We start from the raw sequence: 18,824 nt of genomic DNA, 5'->3' as shown, positions 1-18,824 counted from the left end.
AGTCATTTTGTTTAAATTTCTCTTGATTTGGCCGAAAATATGAATTAGGGTTATAAGTTGAAATTTGGGGATTTCGAATTTATGGGTGTTTAGGGTGGATTATGATGAGGCTGTGATAAATCTTAGAATTGGATGAGGTTTGGTTTGTGATTTGTTTGGCCGTGTGATTTGTTTGGCCGTGTGACTTATTTTGGCTGAGTGAGATATTGTGGCTATTTTGGTGATGTGATTTCTGAGCCTCGGAAAATATTGTTGTTGTTGTTGTTGATTTTAAGGTTGTTGATGGTTTGAGTAGGAATTTTACGGTTCGTTAATTCAGTGATGATTCCGGTTTTTTATTGAGAATTTATTGCGTTGTTTGAGGGTTGTTCCTCTTGTTGATGGTCGGCCAAGGCTGCTTGTTGATATGTGGCTTTGTTTCTTTGACTTGTTGATTTGTTTGGTGTGTTGAGTCGATTTGGTTTCGGACGGATGATGAGTTGAGTCATTCGTTGATCGAAGTTCAATCGAATTGTGAATACCTTAACCGGATCTGAGAATTTCATTACGTGTCGTTCGATTTGAACTTGGTGAATATGTGAATAGAGATTTGAGAATTTACTTGATTTTTGTTAGTTCGATTTCGGTTTCGGATTTGAAATTGTTTGCATTGTTTGAGAATCGGTTTGAAATTGGTTTGAATTAGTTATCGAGGTTTGAAATTGATGTTGGGTTTTGGTTGTTCGATTTCGATTTGGAATTTCTTGATAATTTGAGTTATGGTTCATTATTGTCGGATTCTCGAAATTTCTCGGGTCTCAAGGTGAGACAGAGAGATTGAATGTTAAGGCTCGAGTCTGAATTTGGATTATAAAATTGACTCGATGATCGTTTTATGGAATTCACAACTTATTCACAGATCGGATCGGGACGAGCAAGAGCCGACAAAGCCGAACGCATCGAAGTCGGGAATGAGAGAATTCAGAAAAAGAGTGGATCTCGATCTCACTCGTGAGTCGTATATCGCTTTGTAACGTTAAACTTTGAGTTACACTTTAGTGACTTGGATTTATTTTAAATAATTGTTAATTATTTAATTAAAAGACGTTCGAGAATTTAGTTTAAGTGTATTCTATCGAAATTCTCGGCTGTATGATTCGGATTATTTATTTATTTAAGACTCGTTGAAAATAATGCGTTGAACTTTTATATCGTACGATTTCTTTGGTACGAACACGTACGGGCCTTGAATAAGTCTAATTTCCGAAAGACCGGGAAATGAGTAAATTAAATTCTCGAACCCCCGAACCGACTCACAACGAATCCCGACAACGAACCTTAAACTCTTCAACATTTTCTAATCGAATAACTAACGAAGTTTCAACTTCGGATTCTAGTTCTCTCGATGCTTCAGGATGTGTTAAGGGTCTCGAGAAGCGTGTAAAACGAAGAAGCTCCCGAAGTCAACAAGCTTTTTCGAAGAACTATTCCGAGTAAGTGTGGAGACCTAAGTCAACTGCATACCAAGGAAATAACTCTGATTACGTGCATTGTTACGTATTAGTAAACAAGAGTAGGAAAAATCATAAAAACGAATAATCTCAAAGATTTAAGGTTTCGGCCGCTTTTCTTGAAAACTTTGCTCTGGTTCGCCCGATAAGTTCAAACATAGACTTGTGAGACCCAGCCTCTGCTATGTAATATAATCATCCCTTAAGTTCTGCTCTCGACCTGTTAGAACGGGGGAGACAGGAGAGTCGTGTTTAACTCTCGAATTCGAATCGAGGGTAGAAGTACCAGGAGTCACGTCCCGAGTCTTCAACCTAAAACACTAACGAGCATAAAAGGGGAAAGAAATCTCTTGCAGGGTTTATCCTGAGTCGCTCTCCTTTAAGTAGCATATGTGTTTACTCTGAGTGCTGCAGAGTACCCAAACCATAATGAAGAAACCATATCTTAAAAATTATTGAAGTTGTTTTTTAAAATATCAAAGAGAACAAAAAACAGTAAAAAGATGTTTTGTGAATTTTCTAATCCACTTTTCCCTTTCTCTCGCTCCCGACATCACTTCTTTCCTATTTTTTTTTTGTCTGTTCATCTTCTTCCCGCAGCACCAGCACTGTCTTCGGATCTTTTCTAGCGGACCTTTCACCGCCGCGACGGACTAGACGGCATGGACGTCGGGACGGAGGTGTGACCAAAATTTGATTTTCCTTGTAACTCTTCTCATCATTGGTGTCCTAAAGCTCCATTCGCTTCTGCTTCGTTCAAAGCCACTTCATCAACCTTAAGTCCACGGCAGTGGAGGACCCATCCTCGAAGACATCTCCGGCGAGGCCGACGAGCCCGCAATCGTCTTCGGCAACCCCTTCTTCTTCGTCTCCTCCGAAACCCTTCTCTTAATTTTTTATTTTTATTTTATTTTTTTATGTTAAGAATGAAAACAGGCTGAGAAAAAGAATTATACCAAACAGATTTTTGAAATCAATTACAAAAATATTTTCACAATAATTACAAAAAACTAAAAAAGAAAAACTAATTTTGGGCGTGTTTAGCACAGCTTTTTTAAGCCAGTTTTTGTTGTTAGTAAAAATCAAACTGCAATCCGTGTGTTGATAAAACCGTTTGTAGAAAAAAATTTCAAAAATGCTTTTTGAAAACGTACGTGAGTGTAAAAAGCTAGGAATACTAGCTTTTAGAAACATCGTTTAAACCTCATGGTATATAATTACTTAAATATCCTCATGCATTTGTCAAATCCCGAAATTAATCTCCTAAAATCTGTCTAACTAATCGGACACATTTGCAAAGAAGAAAACGTGAACATATCCTAAATTTTCTCAACAGAATTATCACATCAGATGAAATATTGAAAACATGAACAAATTTCACATTCATAGGTATTAGATGATAAGTTCACATAAGAGTTTCTGAAAACGTGAACATCTCCTGAAAATTTCACATCCCCAAACTTCAGAAAATACAGAGCCATACGAAAAATCAAACCTGTACAACGCTGACTCTAGGCTCTCTGAATATTTCCCGTGTGGAAAATCCTGAAAAGAACAAATCCCGGTTAGTAGTTTCACATTATTGCTCTAATATTTCCCGTGTGCACAACTCTCTACTAGATCAAAGAACAGATCAATTAAAATTCTGAAAACTTCTATGTCACGATGTCGAAATTGAAACATACCTCTGATGTCGAAATTCAGATTAAAAGAGTGAAGAAATAAAAAAAAAACAAATAAATGACCGAAATTGAAACATACCTCTGATTAATCAGGACCGTAGCGCTGCTATGTCGCAATCTTCGACTCCTCGACCGCCTGCTCCGCCGCCGAGCTCTGCTCAGAAAACCCCAAACTCCCCAGCTGAAAACCCTCGAACCTGAAAACCTAGAAATCAAAACCACCTAACAAAAAAATCAGCTCAACGGAGTTGATGAAAAACCTAGAGCTCAACCGAAATGAAGAAAAAATCAAAGAATGGAATCAAATAATCGCTCGCTCGGTCGAAGAGAACCTAGAAATCAAAATCCCTGAACAAAAAAATCAGATCAACGTAGATGATGAAAACCTAGAGGTCAACCGAAATGAAGAAAACAAAATTAAAGTATCGCTCGCTTCCCAGAATTCGTTCGCTCGACTCGAACCAGAAAGCCCAGAATTCGCTCGCTCTCTCTCTCTCTAAAAAAATGTCGCGACGAGTAGATCTTGAGAAAGAGTAAAACTTGTTAACTTCACCGACTGAATGAAATGAAGTTGGGAATAAAACTTAACTCTTGTTAAGTTCGAGCATGTATATCTTACTTTTTTGTTGTGCCAATCTTATTTTTCTTTCTTGGTGGGATAAATCATGAATGTATTTTTTCTTCTAAAATGAATTTATTTAAGATACAAGTTTTAATTTTCAAAATAAGTGTGGACTTCTATTCAGCTTTTGTTTCCCCTCAACAAAATAGATCAATCGTCTTTGGCTACACTCCAAATTATTCTTGAAAATACATGCAAAAATATTTATGTAGTACAAATAACTCTTTTTTTAAATATTGTTTTATTCCTTTATTAAAAATTTATCTGAATTAAATGTATACTTGTAGATGACTGAAAATCAAGATACCCGATCTCGACCAAAAACAATATAGGATAATGATACGGTTGAAATCTTATGCGATGCATTGCGGAGATAGACGCTGAAAATTGACCGGGAACAAGCTTCACCAAAATAGGATGAGAGAATATGGTGAAAAATATTTCTCAAAAAACACAAAGAGTATACGTTAAAGATCAGTTGAAAAATAAGCTGGAGTTATTGAAAGGTGAATGGAAACTCTGGAAGCAGTTGATCGGAAAAGAAACTGGCCTTGGATGGAATAGTAACAATAATATCGTTGACGCAAGTGAAGAGTGGTTGAGCATTAAAATAAAGGTTTGTATCGAAAAACAAATAAAATTACAAACTTAAAATTTAAATTTCAATTAAGATAACACTTTTGTTTTGTAGGAGAATAAAAATTCGGAAAATTTCGCAAAGAAGGCATTTCTCCCAAGTTCGAAGACAAACTAGATACGATGTTCAAGGATATACTTGCAACTGGAGCGTATGCATTTTCATCTACAACTAACCCTCGTCATTGCGATGGTAGTGAGACATTTCCTAGTGTTGACATATCAGAAGAAAGAAGTGATGAATCAGAGGAACCTGTATCTCAGCCGAATCATCAAAATAGTGTGAATAACAACAACAAAAATCCCCTAGACATCAATAATTTTCCAAAGTTTAAAAAGGCTGGTGGACGGAGAAAAGTTAGTGGAGCGGCTAAATTATCTTCTCAAATAAAGCGTCTTGTGAAGGCAACAGAAGAGCGAAGCGACACCATATACGTAGTACGCAAAGACTTGCCTGGTACTAGTATCGCCGAAGTAATGGAAGTTGTTTTGTCACTGACTGATATTCATGTAGGACATCCAACGTGGCTTTTTGCGACCGGACTATTTCAGAGTCGCGAGAAGAGAAAATGTTTGCAACAATGCCAGATCCGAATACTAAAAAATGTTGGGTAAATTACGAGTATAATCTAGTTTATGGCTCTACTCTAGGAGGAGCTCCAAACAACTCGAGCTTTTGAATTTTAATAAATCGTATTTAATAAGCGTTCATATATTCTTTTGAATTTTAATACATTCATTGTTTTGCAGTTGTTTTTTATTTTGTTTTACTGTAATAATCAAACAATGCGAGAACGCTAGTCTCGTTTATATTCTTTGGTTACTTACTATTTTTTTACACAGTAGGTTACATATTTGTTTTCACGAACGAATGGATATCACATCAGATGATGAGTTCGAAATTATTGCCAAAAAGGAAAATAACGAACGCATTGGACTTATACAGAAAACTGCTCATTTGATGCAAATTTATTATGATACATACATACATAAAGTTCCTTGTATGGATTCAAAAAAACGGGGCATATTTTCCTTCAAGAGCTGTTGAGGGGAAATAGAATTCGGTGCCACAGAATGTTCAGAATGGAAAAAGAGGTTTTCATAAGTTTGTGCAATAACTTGGAAACAAGTTACGGATTCAAAGGTTCAAGACATATGGCTGCATTGGAGATTTTAGGAATGACTCTAATGATTCTAGGACATGGTCTAGGAAACCGGTTAGTGCAAGAGATGTTTCAACATTCTGGTGAGACGATAAGTCGATTTTTTTTAAAGACGTTGGATATATTATGTCTCATGGGAGTCGATGTTGTAAAACCTGTTGATCCATAATTTAAGAGTACTCCCAAAGAAATAGCAAACGATCCAAGATATGCCACATTTTAAGGTATTATAATAATATTTTTGTGATTTATTTTCATCAATACTTTGTATAAATTAATTGAGATATTTGTTTTTTTTAAGGATTGCATTGGTGCTATAGATGGTGTTCACGTTCCAGCTTCTTTACCTAAAGCAGATCAAGTACCGTTTATCGGTAGAAAGAATATTCCTACTCAAAATGTTCTGGCTGTATGTGATTTTTAATATGAAATTCACTTTTGCGTATGCTGGTTGGGAATGTAGCGCGCATGATTCAAGGGTATTCTCTGCTGCTCTTCGTGATACTGAGATTAACTTTCCAAAACCTTCATAAGGTATGACTTTAAATTTTTTTATTTATTTTTACTTATTTTTTTTTATTTTTTTTTTATTTTTTTTAATTTTTTTTATAGCTTTGTCTTGTATACAGTTTAAACTAAATCATTATATTCAACTTGATATGTCACATGAAAGTATTATCTGGTTGACGCTTGTTATCCTAATTTGCCTGGATATCTTGGTCCGTATAAGGGTCAAATATACCATCTGGAGCATTTTCGTGCGAGAAGAACTCAACCTGCTACAAGCAAAGAAATCTTCAATCGCACGCATTCTTCTCTGAGAAGCGTCATCGAGCGGAGCTTTGGAGTGTGGAAAAAAAGATGGAGAATCCTGAATGTCATGCCGAGTTATCCATTAAAAAATCAAGTAAAAATAGTTATCGCAACTATGACACTGCATGACTATATTCGAATGCATGCAAGACAAACGATGGATTTTGAAATATTCGACGAGACAGAGGGCTATGGCGACGCAGATGAAAACGACACAACTGAAGATCAAGATGAAGATTGTCAGATTTTTTCGAGTAGTATGAACAAGTTCAGAGATGAGATTGCTGCAAGTTTAGTATAAACGATAAATTTGTAGTTTACATTTTTGTTAGTAATTAAAAAACTTTATATTAAAAATAAAATAAATTTTTGTCGTCCATATTTTTCTAGTTTGTAATTATAATTCATATATATGCATATAAATAAGCATATTAATAATTATTATTTAATTTTTAAGAACATGTCTGTTTTAGTTTTTTGACCATAATATATTTATTTTATCAAACGCTAAATTAATTTTTGTTACCAACAATAACTGTTTTATAAACAGTTTACCAAACACCTGTCAATTTAAAAAAAACAATTTTTTTAAAAAAATAGAAATTAAAAACATTTTTTTTTAAAATAAATCTATGCCAAAAGGACCTTTGTCATTTTCCCTTATTTTAAATTTTTAATTAACGTAGCTACCTATGGAATAAAGAGTACCAGACAAGCTTTTTTTTTTTCTCTTTCGAAACCGCTTCTCACTCAAATTATTTCGCGGTTTAATCCTAAATATACAGTCACGGAGCGCTTTCTAAACCCAATTTCCCAATTCCATGACGAATTCGGAAATTTTCAGCCTCCGAATTGTTTCCCTCGACCACTACATGGCGTCGCCGATTCCAGGCCTCGATATCTCGTACAGTAGCTTCCACGGTACGAAAACGACCTCGTTCTATCTCTCTGCTCGAACTGAGCTTCTTCATTCCTCGCTTTTGTCAACTCTCGTTGTTTGTTTCTCCCGGTTGGGTTTTCTTCGCTACCAATTTGCTTTTGCTGGGGGTTTAGGGTTCAGTCTCATCACAGTTCATTTCGTTTGAATAAAGTGTATCTGATAATTGATTCCGTGGAATTTTCGATTAGGCGGAAAAGTGAATGAAGTTCCAGTTATACGGATCTACGGTTCCACTCCGGCTGGTCAGAAAACTTGCTTACACATCCATCGAGTAAGTTCAATTATTTATGAATTGTCAAGCAAAAAAATAAAATAAAAATAATAATTGATGAATTGAAGTTCATTTTATTTTTCTTCATATTTTGCCATCTCACTTTAGTCGTCGTTGAACTTCTCGGCTTTGGTGTATGATATGTAGCATCCTACAGATTTCAGTGTCCATTGTGTTACAAGAGTTGGGTTGTTAGTTGTTCTCTTTTGGGTTAATTTAAGGCTGATTGTTGACTTTCTTTTTTGGGGTATAGGTTTTACCGTATTTGTACGTGCCATGTGCTGATCTACCTATTCAATCTCAAGACAAAGGTATAGGTTGGGATACGTTTGGATTAGTGGTATATTTTTTTTAAAGCTTTTTTTCTAGATCTATGTTTTTTCCATGTGATTGCCAACTATTTTGATGAATATTAACTCAATTTCTTAAGTAGTATTTTATTTCATACTGTTTTGTTTTTCAGGCGATGCATACACACACAAGATATCTCTAGCTGTAGAGAAAGCCTTACAGGTATTGCTAAAGGCCATCAGTTTGTGTTCTGTGCTAGAGACTTGTATCTTTCTATTGATTTCTCACATGTGTTGTGCTGGGTGTTTGTATATTATGTTTGATACCTTCCAGCATAAAAGTAAAGCCTCATCAAAGCGGCAGTATGTTCATCGTTGCAGCCTTGTCCGGGGAAAAAAGTTTTACGGTTATCATTCATCAGAGGAACTATTTGTGCAGATATATCTGTATCCTTTTTTTGTTGTTATTTTTTCTTGCCCAGGGCAAATGTTTAGGGGCAAGGAAATGGAACTAATGTGTATTCACTTAGGCAAAGGTCATAAGTTACTATCCTAGGAGCGGAACCATCTCTGGTGTCTCTTAGAACCTTTTGTGGTGGGTAGGATTTCACATATAAAATAAAATGAAAATAATTGATAATTTTTCCTAAGGTCCTGTGAGCATAACTTTGAACACCTTGACTAAACATAAGGTACTACCCACAAGACGTCTCTCGTGCTGCTAATTTACTTCTGGTAGAAATCTTTATACCAAGCATTTGTCTATTTTTAATTTATTAATCTATTCAGATATATATATATATATATATATATATATATATATGTATATATATATATTTCTGATCCATCAGGTAGTTTAGTCTTTTCATACTTATATTACTTTCATATATGTATATATATATATTTCTGATCCATCAGGTAGTTTAGTCTTTTCATACTTATATTACTTTCCAGAGCGGCGGAGTCCTTGGTAAATGTTTGCAACCATATGAAGCCCACATTCCCTATATTCTCCAATTTTTGGTAAATTTCTTTAGTGATTTAATTACTACTGTTTCTGTAAGAAGTATTGCAGTCGCTGTCCATTTGTTTTTGTTTTGCTTATCATTCTCAAATTAATATACCTCTTTTTGTTCTTTTCCCTTTTTTATTTTTATCCTCGTATTGCTACTTTGCTTTGTAATTTCTGGTCTTTTTCGGATTGCTTAAAATGTGCTCATGCATTTGATAGGTTGACTACAATCTATACGGAATGGGTCATGTACATCTATCTAAGGTGAAATTTCGTGACCCTGTACCGGATGTTTTCTCTCCAAAGAAATATGTCCACGCTGAACAATCCAGGCAGGACAAGAATCCCTTAATCTGCCAGGACCCCGATTCCCAGGTCAGTTGTATCACTTGAGCTTTGGGAAGATCTGTTTCTATTTTTTTTTTATTCACATTCCGGACTAGATTTGCGAGTTTCTGTTTCCGCAATAATGTTTCGTTGTTTTCTATGTTTTGCTTAGGCAGACATAAGTGGGAATTCAGCTTCAGATTCACCTGTTTGGATATCTTCTACAATTCCAGCTGATTGGAACCCGGGTATTAGCTCCACAAAACGCCAAAGTCTTTGTCATCTTGAAGGAGATTCTACTGCCGATGGTTAGTTTATGCTTAATAGAGTTAAGCTGTGTAATCTATCTGTGTTACCATTCAGCTTTCGTTACTATTTATATAGCATCTGTGATTTTACAGAGATTCTGAATCAGCAGAGCAGAACATATACATCCTTATCACAAACGCGTTCAGACATGAAAATGGTTCAGTCACTTGTTCCTATTTGGGAGGTATGCCTAGCTTATTGATCTGCTTTTGATTAGTGTTATAATTTCTAACATTTTTTTTCTTTCTGTTGAGTCATTTAGGAGGAGTATGAAAGGACTGGGATGCAAGCGATTGACCTCCTCTCTGATCCTAGCAAACCGCTGCCACAAGATGTTCTAAAAATTCTCTCAAGTAATCCAGATTATTTTATGAAAGTCAATGGACTTCATAACGAAGTCGAAAGTCCCGTGTGTTTAACCCCTTCTGATAAAGATACAAAGCCGGTAAATTTAGCGTTGTCATCCGAAAGGGAGAGGAAATTAATCACACTTGAATATGTTTTGCACAATGCTGGTTCAGAATCAAAGTGCCTAAAGGAAAAGGTCCTACCTGTATCTCTTCCATCACAGGAGGAAGAAAAAGTAATCTCATCTACAGAGAGCGTTGCAAATGTATCATGCAATGACGAACTTGGATTATCTCAAACTATTGAGAGATTTGATGAAAAGGTACTTCATTACGGCTTTGCATTACTATTCCTATCCTTATCATGGCAGGTTTTTGAGAAATATATATATATTTTTTTTAATCGTTCCCGTTAAAATAAGAATTTAGCTTAATGCCGTTTTCATTACTTGTTTTGTTAACTTAGTCTTTCAGGCTGCAGATAAGGAAGCAATGACTCTTCTAAAGTGGTTGGCCAGTTCTCAGGCAGAGGATGACATAAACTCTGACGATGAACTTCTTCGCGAGACCATTTTAAGTCCTTTCTTGCCGAAAAACACGATTGAAGAAGTGTTGGAGAGAGCTAATACGAATTATGAGAGTGAATCTCAAAAGGAATGTCAGGAAATCCTTGATACAATTCAGGATTTTATAATCTCAAAGGATGCAAGCGAGAGAGATAACTTGCCAGCAAATGAGAATTCTCCTGGTTCATCCCAGAGAATTACACACCAAGAGAATGGTGTGGAAAATGATTTAGAAGTTACTCCTGATAGGTCAGTTGAAGATCTGTCCAAAATAGAGCTTGATAAAATTGACAAGGCTAGTGAATACCCACTTTTAGAGGATTCTCTCGAGGTTAAGGAAGTTGAGGGTTCTCGCTCAAGCTTTGCTTATACACACAAAAGGAAAAAAAAGTTGTGGGGTCCTTTACCTCTTTCAACAAACCAAAATTTAGCAAATGAACAAGAAACTAATGGTGCAAAGCCTATATCTCCATCTAATGATGGAAATGAAAGATCTTCCTTGAAAAATGTAAAAGAAATAAGCCCACTAGTTGAATGTTCTGTACGGGACCTGATGAGGAAGAAGCGAAAATACCGAGTTGACTCAGTTCATTGTTGCTCCAGTGGGGTAGAAAAGGTTCCTTTAAAAGTGAAGCAAAGAGAAGATACGAATATGAGAGGTCCTCTTTTGGATGGGAAAGGTCCTCTTTTGTCCAGAAGTGAGAGATCGCTAGATGGTTGTTCACCTGGTGTTCCGAAGAATTGTTCACATAAAAGTTCTGTTGTTGAGAGTGGAGGATCAGATTACTCAGATGCCTATCTGAGATCTTTGCTTGGTGACCCTAAAAATATCGGTTATGAAGCTTCTATTAGTCCCTGCAAAACTGGGCAAGAACCAGGTCTTCAGTTTTTGAAATCCGATCATGAGAATAAGACGCCTGACGAGGCATTGGATTTAATAAATGTTGATGCTGTGAGATATTCTCAAAGTCCTGTTGGGAATGACAAATTGGGTGGGGAAACCGGCAGTACTAGTCAATTTTCTAGGGTTAGGGCACCTGAAATGTTCTCTAGGACATCACAAAGTAAGTTAAACAGTGGGCAATATCAGGGAGTGGAAGCCCCATCGAATACAACCAATCTACAAGATAAGGACATAACTACTGCCGATTGGATAGATGGGACCTTTACAAGAGCTTCGTCTTGTCCTATTATCTCCTATGATCCACGTTCAGATAAGAAATCTTATGAAAGCGCATCAGGTTTTTTTCTTGTTCTACTTCATTCAGTATTTATATTAGAGAGAAGTCGTTTGATAAAGTGCTTACTCTTCTGTTAGGTGTGCTTCGTAGAAAAAAAAAAAAAAAAACAAAAAACTTGCTAATTGTGCATGAATCCTCATATAAGATGGGTATCTCATTGGTACTATTTTGTTATCTGTTTCTTTGGCACTACCATTACTACCAGTTTAAGTTACATCGTTGGGATTTGCATATATTCTCATATTTTAGCATTTATGGTTTTCTTCTCTTTTACTTTTGTTGGAAAGTAGCTATTTACATTACCCTGCAATGAATACTTAAGTTTGAAGTAAAATACGGACACAAAGAAAACACAGCCATGGTTGGGATGTGTAGCGGAGCAATTTTTCAAACTTTGGATATAAACCTCATGGGGATTTGACCATAAATGGAAAATATAGTCAAGATGACGTCTAAAATACTTGGGGATAAGATTAAGAGTTTGGTAAGTTTTGTGGATGCAGAATGATAAACACCAACAAAGATATTCGATACTCGATATAGTTCAAGAATGGTTTTGTTTTCGTAATGCTTTGCTTTTATTAAGTTTATCCTTTCTTACCGTGATCGTTGTAAACTTTTTTTCATCGAATAAAACTGTATATACATCCAAAGAATTCTTTCTTAATTGGTATGGCATTGCAGCTTGAAGTTCTCAAGTACCTTTTCTTGGAAATTTGTTATTGTTTTGATCTTATTTTGACTAATCATATTTTTCAGAAGGGAGACCTTTGGATGATTGTCTCCCATTCTTCACAGATAACCGTCAAAAAGAGCAAAATTGTCAGAATGTGGGCATGACAGATAGTGGCATTACGTTGCAACAAGAAGCAGCTATTGGCGTCCCAACTGTCTATCAAAACGATGGTTCATACTTGTATATCTTGTCACCAATAATATTGCCACCTACTGCAGATAGTGTAAAAAAATGGCTGTCAACTGGTAATGAATTATTAGGTTTGATCTTCCTTGTATAGTTATTAGCTTTTACAATCTGAATCTGAATCTGCTTTTTGTTGTTAGTTGGTACTTCTGAAGAGGACACCATGGTATTGACAAAGTCTTCGTCTGAAAACGGTAAATCACTTCTTCAATTTCCTTCATTGGCTTATAGATTATGACTTCTGAAAAGACGATGTAAAACTTTCAGGGAGCTCTAGAACTGTGACTGATCCACCATGTTCTTCAATTGATGACTTCAACAAGCTGTCTCCTGAATCTAGGTATATATGTCATGAACAACGTATTCAGCCACAAGGATCATTAGGAAACTGTGACATCATTTCTACAATGGGAAAGGTCAACTGTAACAAAGAGACAGCAATAAAGCAGAAAAAAGGGGATTCTATACAAGGTAAAGCCTTTTCTGATTGGTCACAAGATATTTCTCAGATTTCAGGGCCAGATGGGAAATCAAAGGCAACCCCTCTTAGTCAAACTGGATTTCGCGACCCTGCAAGTGTTGGGGGTGGACAGCAACTAACCTTGTTGAGCATTGAGGTGTGTTTAGCTTAGTTTTCAGTATCTTTGTTTATATTTTTTCTCTTAAAATTACAGCAAGGAATAGATTTTTACATTTTTTAATCTTCGTTTTCTAAGTCAAAATTGTAGATTTCAGGTGTTGTATGAGTAAAAAAATTTGTGTATCCCGTTCATAAATTGATGCCTTATTTTACTAGTAACCATTTAAAAAAAAAAGAAAAAAAAAACCTTCTAGTAATTTAGATTTGCTCAAGAAGCTTGTTTAGTATGAAATATGATAGGCAATTGACATTGATGCAACTTATATGTGACATTGGAGGCAGATTCAAGCAGCCTCCAGGGGAGATCTTCAACCAGATCCTCGATTTGATGCAATCAATATTATTTCTCTTGCTATCCAGAATGATAGTGGTTATGATGCAGAAGTCCATGTGCTTTTGCATGATGAAGCTGAAGCCTCTAAGAGGTATGAATGAAACTGGCCTCTAATTTTTATAAGGAACAACAGGAACCCTACTACTTGAACTGTTTGCACTTCATTGGTCTACGCTGTTTGATACTCTCATAGTATATTTGTTTGATGCTGGCATTTGAATTGTTAAAAGTAAACATTCTGATGAATGCATTCTAAAACAGTTTTAATTCTTATCTATGTACTTGTAGGAATCTCAATGGAGTTACTGGATGCAATGTGTTGATTTTTCGTGAGGAGAAGTCCTTGTTTGATCACTTTATAAAGTTCATATGCTCACTCGACCCAGATATTTTAATGGGCTGGGATGTTCAAGGAAGTTCACTTGGATTTTTGGCCGAACGAGCTTCAAATCTTGGTGTAGGTTTACTCAATAGTATATCTCGCACACCGCCTGAAACTAAGATAGCTTCTGGAGATGCCGAAATTCCTATCAAGAGATTCGATGACACGTGTTCTGATCCTGCTCTACTGGAAGATACAGTAATCACAGATGAGTGGGGACGAACTCATGCTAGCGGTGTTCATGTTGGTGGTAGAATCGTCCTAAATATTTGGAGACTTATGCGTGGCGAACTTAACCTTAATATGTATACAATAGAAGCTGTTGCTGAGGCTGTGCTGAGGCGAAAAATCCCGTGTATACCTTACAGAACTCTGACAAAATGGTTTTCGAGTGGCACTGCACGAGCAAGATATCGGTGTGTTGAATATGTGAAAAGCAAAGCAGAATTGAACCTTGAGCTGATGACTCAACTTGATATGGTACGTCATGATCCCCTAACCCTACGAAGGGTATTTCATTGTAGATGTTTTGGCCTTTTAGTTTAGGAAGTGATTGTGAAATTTAGATCATATTCTCATGCTGGTAAGTGAAGAATGAAGGGGTTTAAGTTATTTTTCCTTTTTGGATGGTACAACTTCACACTTGTAGCAATTTCCGCGGTTCTCCTTGTTTATTAGAAAAACAATCTTTTGGAATAACCTTTTCCTTGTTTATATAGTAGTCTGTTTAAGCATGGATGTTAGTCTCTCTCCCTATTTCATCATACACACAAGTGCTTTTGCAGATAAATCGGACATCAGAACTTGCACGTGTGTTCGGAATTGACTTCTTTTCAGTTCTCTCCCGAGGTTCACAATATCGTGTTGAGTCTATGTATTTGAGATTGGCACATACACAGAACTATCTTTCCATTTCACCTGGGAGTCAGCAGGTTTGAACTGCATCAGCCTATTTTTGTTTTTTGGTATTTTTTATTATGACTGAATACATTCTCTTTCATTCCTCTAGTTTTTAACCTTCCTTCTCCCTTACCTATCATGTTTAGGTCGCCTCTCAACCTGCAATGGAATGCATTCCTCTTGTAATGGAACCGGAGTCTAATTTTTACGCAGACCCTGTAGTTGTTTTGGATTTTCAGTCACTTTATCCATCAATGATCATTGCATACAACCTGTGCTATTCTACATGCGTCGGAAACATTTCTCCTTCAAAGGAAAATGTACTTGGTGTTACTACCTTTTCACCAGATCCACATAATTTATGTGAGATGAAAGATCAAAATCTGCTCACTCCTAATGGTGTTATGTATGTCCCGTCAAAGGTGCTTTTTCTAATTTCTTAGCTAATTGTATAGAATGGAAATTATACTTGGAGAAAATAAAACAATACCCACAAACGTCTTTTTATAACCAGCTTGGAAATTATACTTGGAGAAAATATAACAATACCCACAAACCAGCTTGCATGATTAATAAGGTCATTTAGATAGATAATTCTTCATTTCGTTACCTCCAGATCCTTACTTATTTCCTTATTTCTTTTATTCTTCATAGTCTAGTCTTAACATAATAATTCATGGCGTTTAAAAAATCAGCAATATAATGGAAAATTCTCACATCACAAGTTGAGAAAGCCGTGAGAGAAGTACGTAAATTTGTTTCTCGGTGCACAGGTTCGTAAAGGTGTACTGCCTCGCTTGTTAGAAGAAATATTGTCAACTAGGATAATGGTGAAGCAAGCGATGAAGAAGTTGTCTCTTTCACAGCAAGTTCTTCACAGGGTATGTTTGTGTCCTACTTTTTTTTTTCGTAAGATACTTTAGGGCTCTCTATTTTTATTTTATTTTATTTTATTTTTATTTTTTATTTTTAAATTTGATTGTGGACAAATGGAGTACCAAAACCGAACAATCTGTTACACAAATTGCTGTAGCCCAATCCGTCAATAAATAAAAAAAAATGCGATAACCTTTTATTGTTTAATCTTTTGCATAGCCCATCTAGAAGTCTTCTTTCTGTAAACAGCAATATTATACAGTCGCATCAATGTCCTGTTAATCTGGAATAAGTTGAGCTAATTCATTACGTCCCAATTTATTTTTATTACTCCATGCGTGCAATAATATCTACGATCATTATACATATCACATTTCAATTATGCAGATATTCAATGCAAGGCAGCTGGCTTTGAAACTTATAGCAAATGTGACATATGGTTATACTGCTGCTGGGTTTAGCGGTCGCATGCCTTGTGCAGAGCTGGCAGACAGTATCGTTCAATGTGGTCGTAGAACACTGGAAAGGGCTATTTCATATGTAAATTCTCAGGAAAAGTGGAAGGGCAGAATTATTTATGGTGACACTGACAGGTATCATTTATTTTATATTTCTTTTCATGCGAGATTTTCAGGAGTTGGCCATTTAGCTTTTTTTTTTTTTTTTTTTTTTTTTGCAATATTTCAATATCATCTGTGTCATGTATTTTTTTTGTGTGGTTTATTTCAGCATGTTTGTCCTCCTTAAAGGGCGCTCTGTTGAAGATGCATTTAGAATTGGGAATGAGATTGCCTCTGAAATCACTGCAATGAATCCAAACCCAGTTGTTCTCAAAATGGAAAAGGTTTATCATCCTTGCGTCCTGCTTACTAAGAAGCGGTATGTTGGTTATAGCTACGAGAGTCCCAATCAAAAGGAACCGGTTTTTGATGCCAAAGGAATTGAGACAGTTCGTAGGGATACGTGTAGGGCAGTTTCTAGAACAATGGAGCAGTCTTTGAGAATCTTTTTTGAATGCCAAGACATTTCTGAGGTACAGGCTGTTTTCCCGCTATACTTTTTTTTTTTTAAATTTATTTAATTACATTTTTTTGCTTAAGTATAGACACTTTATCTTTAGTATTTTTTTTTATCCTTGGATTCAGCTCCCTAGACACTTGATTTGGCATTTGTAGTCCCTCTACTGCGTCAATATTTTTTTTGTTGAAAATGTGCACGTTCCGAAAGAAAGTTTTGTATATGATGAGTAACTTTCCGTTGGAAACATGAAAGAAAGTTAATTGATGGGCTACATATGCCAAAAATCAAGAGTTCGGAGAGGTGAAAGCCAAAAACATTACTCTTAGGACCAAAGTTACCTACTCGACAAGTTCAGGGCTTCTTTTGCCGAAAATTCCTTTCTTTAATTGCTCAATGTGTTATTTCTTTAGCTCATTTATCATAAGATCTCTTCTTAGTTGATTATTTCATCATATTTCGGTAGGTGAAAGGGTATTTGCAGCGCCAATGGAAGCGGATCCTGTCAGGAAGAGTGTCTCTTCAGGATTTTGTTTTCGCAAAGGAAGTTCGGTTAGGCAGTTACAGCACGAGGGATTCCTCGTCACTCCCACCAGCTGCGATAGTGGCTTCCAAAGCAATGAGGGCCGACCCGAGAGCTGAGCCTCGATATGGAGACCGCATCCCTTACGTTGTCGTTCACGGCCAGCCCGGGGCTCGACTTGTTGACATGGTCGTGGATCCGTTGGAACTCCTGGCCCTCGGGTCGCCCTACAGACTCAACGATCTCTATTACATCACCAAGCAAATAATCCCCGCACTTCAACGAGTCTTCGGACTTGTTGGAGCGGACCTCCACAAGTGGTTCTTGGAGATGCCTCGCACGGTTAGGGAAGCGCTTGGGAAACGCCCCATCGGTGCATCATCGAACCCGCTGAGAACCCGAATCGACTATTACTATCTCTCCAGGCATTGTTTTTTGTGCGGCGAGTTGGTCGAAGCATCCACACATCTGTGTAAGCAATGTTCCCAGAACGAAACCGCTGCCGTGATCACTGTGGTCGGAAGAACCTCGAAGCTGGAGAGAGAGATGCAACATCTTGCTGCTGTATGTAGTTTTGGTTTTTATTTTTTATTATTATCAATTTTTTTAACTCAGTCAGGAAGTTACAGATGAATCAGTGACATGTTTAATAAAAATTTGGGGAATGTAGATATGTCGGCATTGTGGCGGCGGGGACTGGATCGTAGAAAGCGGAGTGAAGTGCAATTCGCTTGCCTGCGCTGTGTTTTATGAGCGGTGCAAGGTTCAGAAAGAACTTCAGGGCCTATCCTCTGTTGCTGTGGATAAAGGTTTGTACCCCAAATGTATGGTCGAGTGGTTTTAATCGACATAAAATACCCCAAATGTATGGTCGAGTGGTTTTAATCGACATAAAATTGTTGTTGTGTATATATTACTGTAATACATGCAACTGTAAGCTTGAATTTATGTAAATCAAACTCTAGTTTTGCATTACACCTGACCTGACTAAGTAAATACTCGGTGTAAGTTGCCAGAAAAATTGTAAATCCCCCATATTATTAATATAATATATAGTTTCTATTTAAAAAAATTGTTACCAAAAAAGACGAAAAAAACAAGTAATTTGTTACTATTACTGAATTAGTTTTTTATATATATATATAAATATTATCGACTTCCATAGATAATATGAAGCAAACTCATTTTCAACTTTCATCCAGAGACCGTCACGTGGTTTCACCAGACGTCGACACTTTATCTCTCCTACTTAATCACACGTTGTTTCTCTCTCTCTCTCTCTTTCTCTTTCCTAAATGGAAAGAGGGATTTAGTTGTTCTTTTTTGTACCTCGACCCGTGATAATTAGAATAATCTGGATCTTTTGTAAAGACCTTCATATTTCAGTGACTACATAGTTATGAAAACATGGATTTCAGGACGATGTTGTCACTTTTTTTTATCACAACACAGTCAAGGAAACCAATTATTTCGTGACTACATAGCCACAAAAACACTGGATTTCGTGTCTATGTTGTCACT

General features: G+C 36.4%; 1 protein-coding gene across 3 annotated transcripts; it reads left to right on the top strand.

Moving 5' to 3' along the window:
- The first annotated feature begins 7,127 nt into the window (after window positions 1–7,127).
- REV3 (recovery protein 3) lies at window positions 7,128–18,278 on the top strand. Of its 3 annotated transcripts, none has more exons than XM_089629763.1 (24): window positions 7,128–7,327; window positions 7,535–7,617; window positions 7,871–7,928; window positions 8,081–8,130; window positions 8,242–8,354; window positions 8,600–8,642; window positions 8,862–8,930; window positions 9,139–9,294; window positions 9,419–9,554; window positions 9,648–9,739; window positions 9,818–10,225; window positions 10,377–11,709; window positions 12,469–12,690; window positions 12,772–12,825; window positions 12,899–13,248; window positions 13,554–13,696; window positions 13,894–14,467; window positions 14,773–14,919; window positions 15,034–15,309; window positions 15,661–15,768; window positions 16,151–16,356; window positions 16,493–16,796; window positions 17,247–17,867; window positions 17,974–18,278. In XM_089629763.1, the coding sequence occupies exons 1-24, from the start codon at window positions 7,228–7,230 to the stop codon at window positions 18,145–18,147; spliced, it is 5,820 nt and encodes a 1,939-aa protein (XP_089485889.1). In that variant the 5' UTR covers window positions 7,128–7,227; the 3' UTR covers window positions 18,148–18,278. The 3 variants fall into 3 exon arrangements, with proteins under 3 accessions (XP_089485889.1, XP_089485887.1, XP_089485886.1); XM_089629761.1 differs by having other exon boundaries at window positions 7,871–7,934; window positions 12,472–12,690; XM_089629760.1 differs by having other exon boundaries at window positions 7,871–7,934.
- Window positions 18,279–18,824: the final 546 nt, after the last annotated feature.

Source organism: Urtica dioica, chromosome 11, assembly GCF_054948205.1.
Source record: "Urtica dioica subsp. dioica isolate 48M chromosome 11, U.dioica_male_clone48M_v1_H2, whole genome shotgun sequence".
Taxonomy (NCBI): Eukaryota; Viridiplantae; Streptophyta; class Magnoliopsida; order Rosales; family Urticaceae; genus Urtica; species Urtica dioica.
This window is presented reverse-complemented; position numbering and strand designations above follow the sequence as displayed.

Coding starts and splice junctions, on each gene's coding strand:
- REV3 (XM_089629760.1), top strand. CDS start 7,228: ATGACGAATTCGGAAATTTTCAGCCTCCGAATTGTTTCCCTCGACCAC. Junction 8,131..8,241: donor CTGTAGAGAAAGCCTTACAG/GTATTGCTAAAG, acceptor GATACCTTCCAG/CATAAAAGTAAAGCCTCATC. Junction 16,357..16,492: donor ATTTATGGTGACACTGACAG/GTATCATTTATT, acceptor GGTTTATTTCAG/CATGTTTGTCCTCCTTAAAG.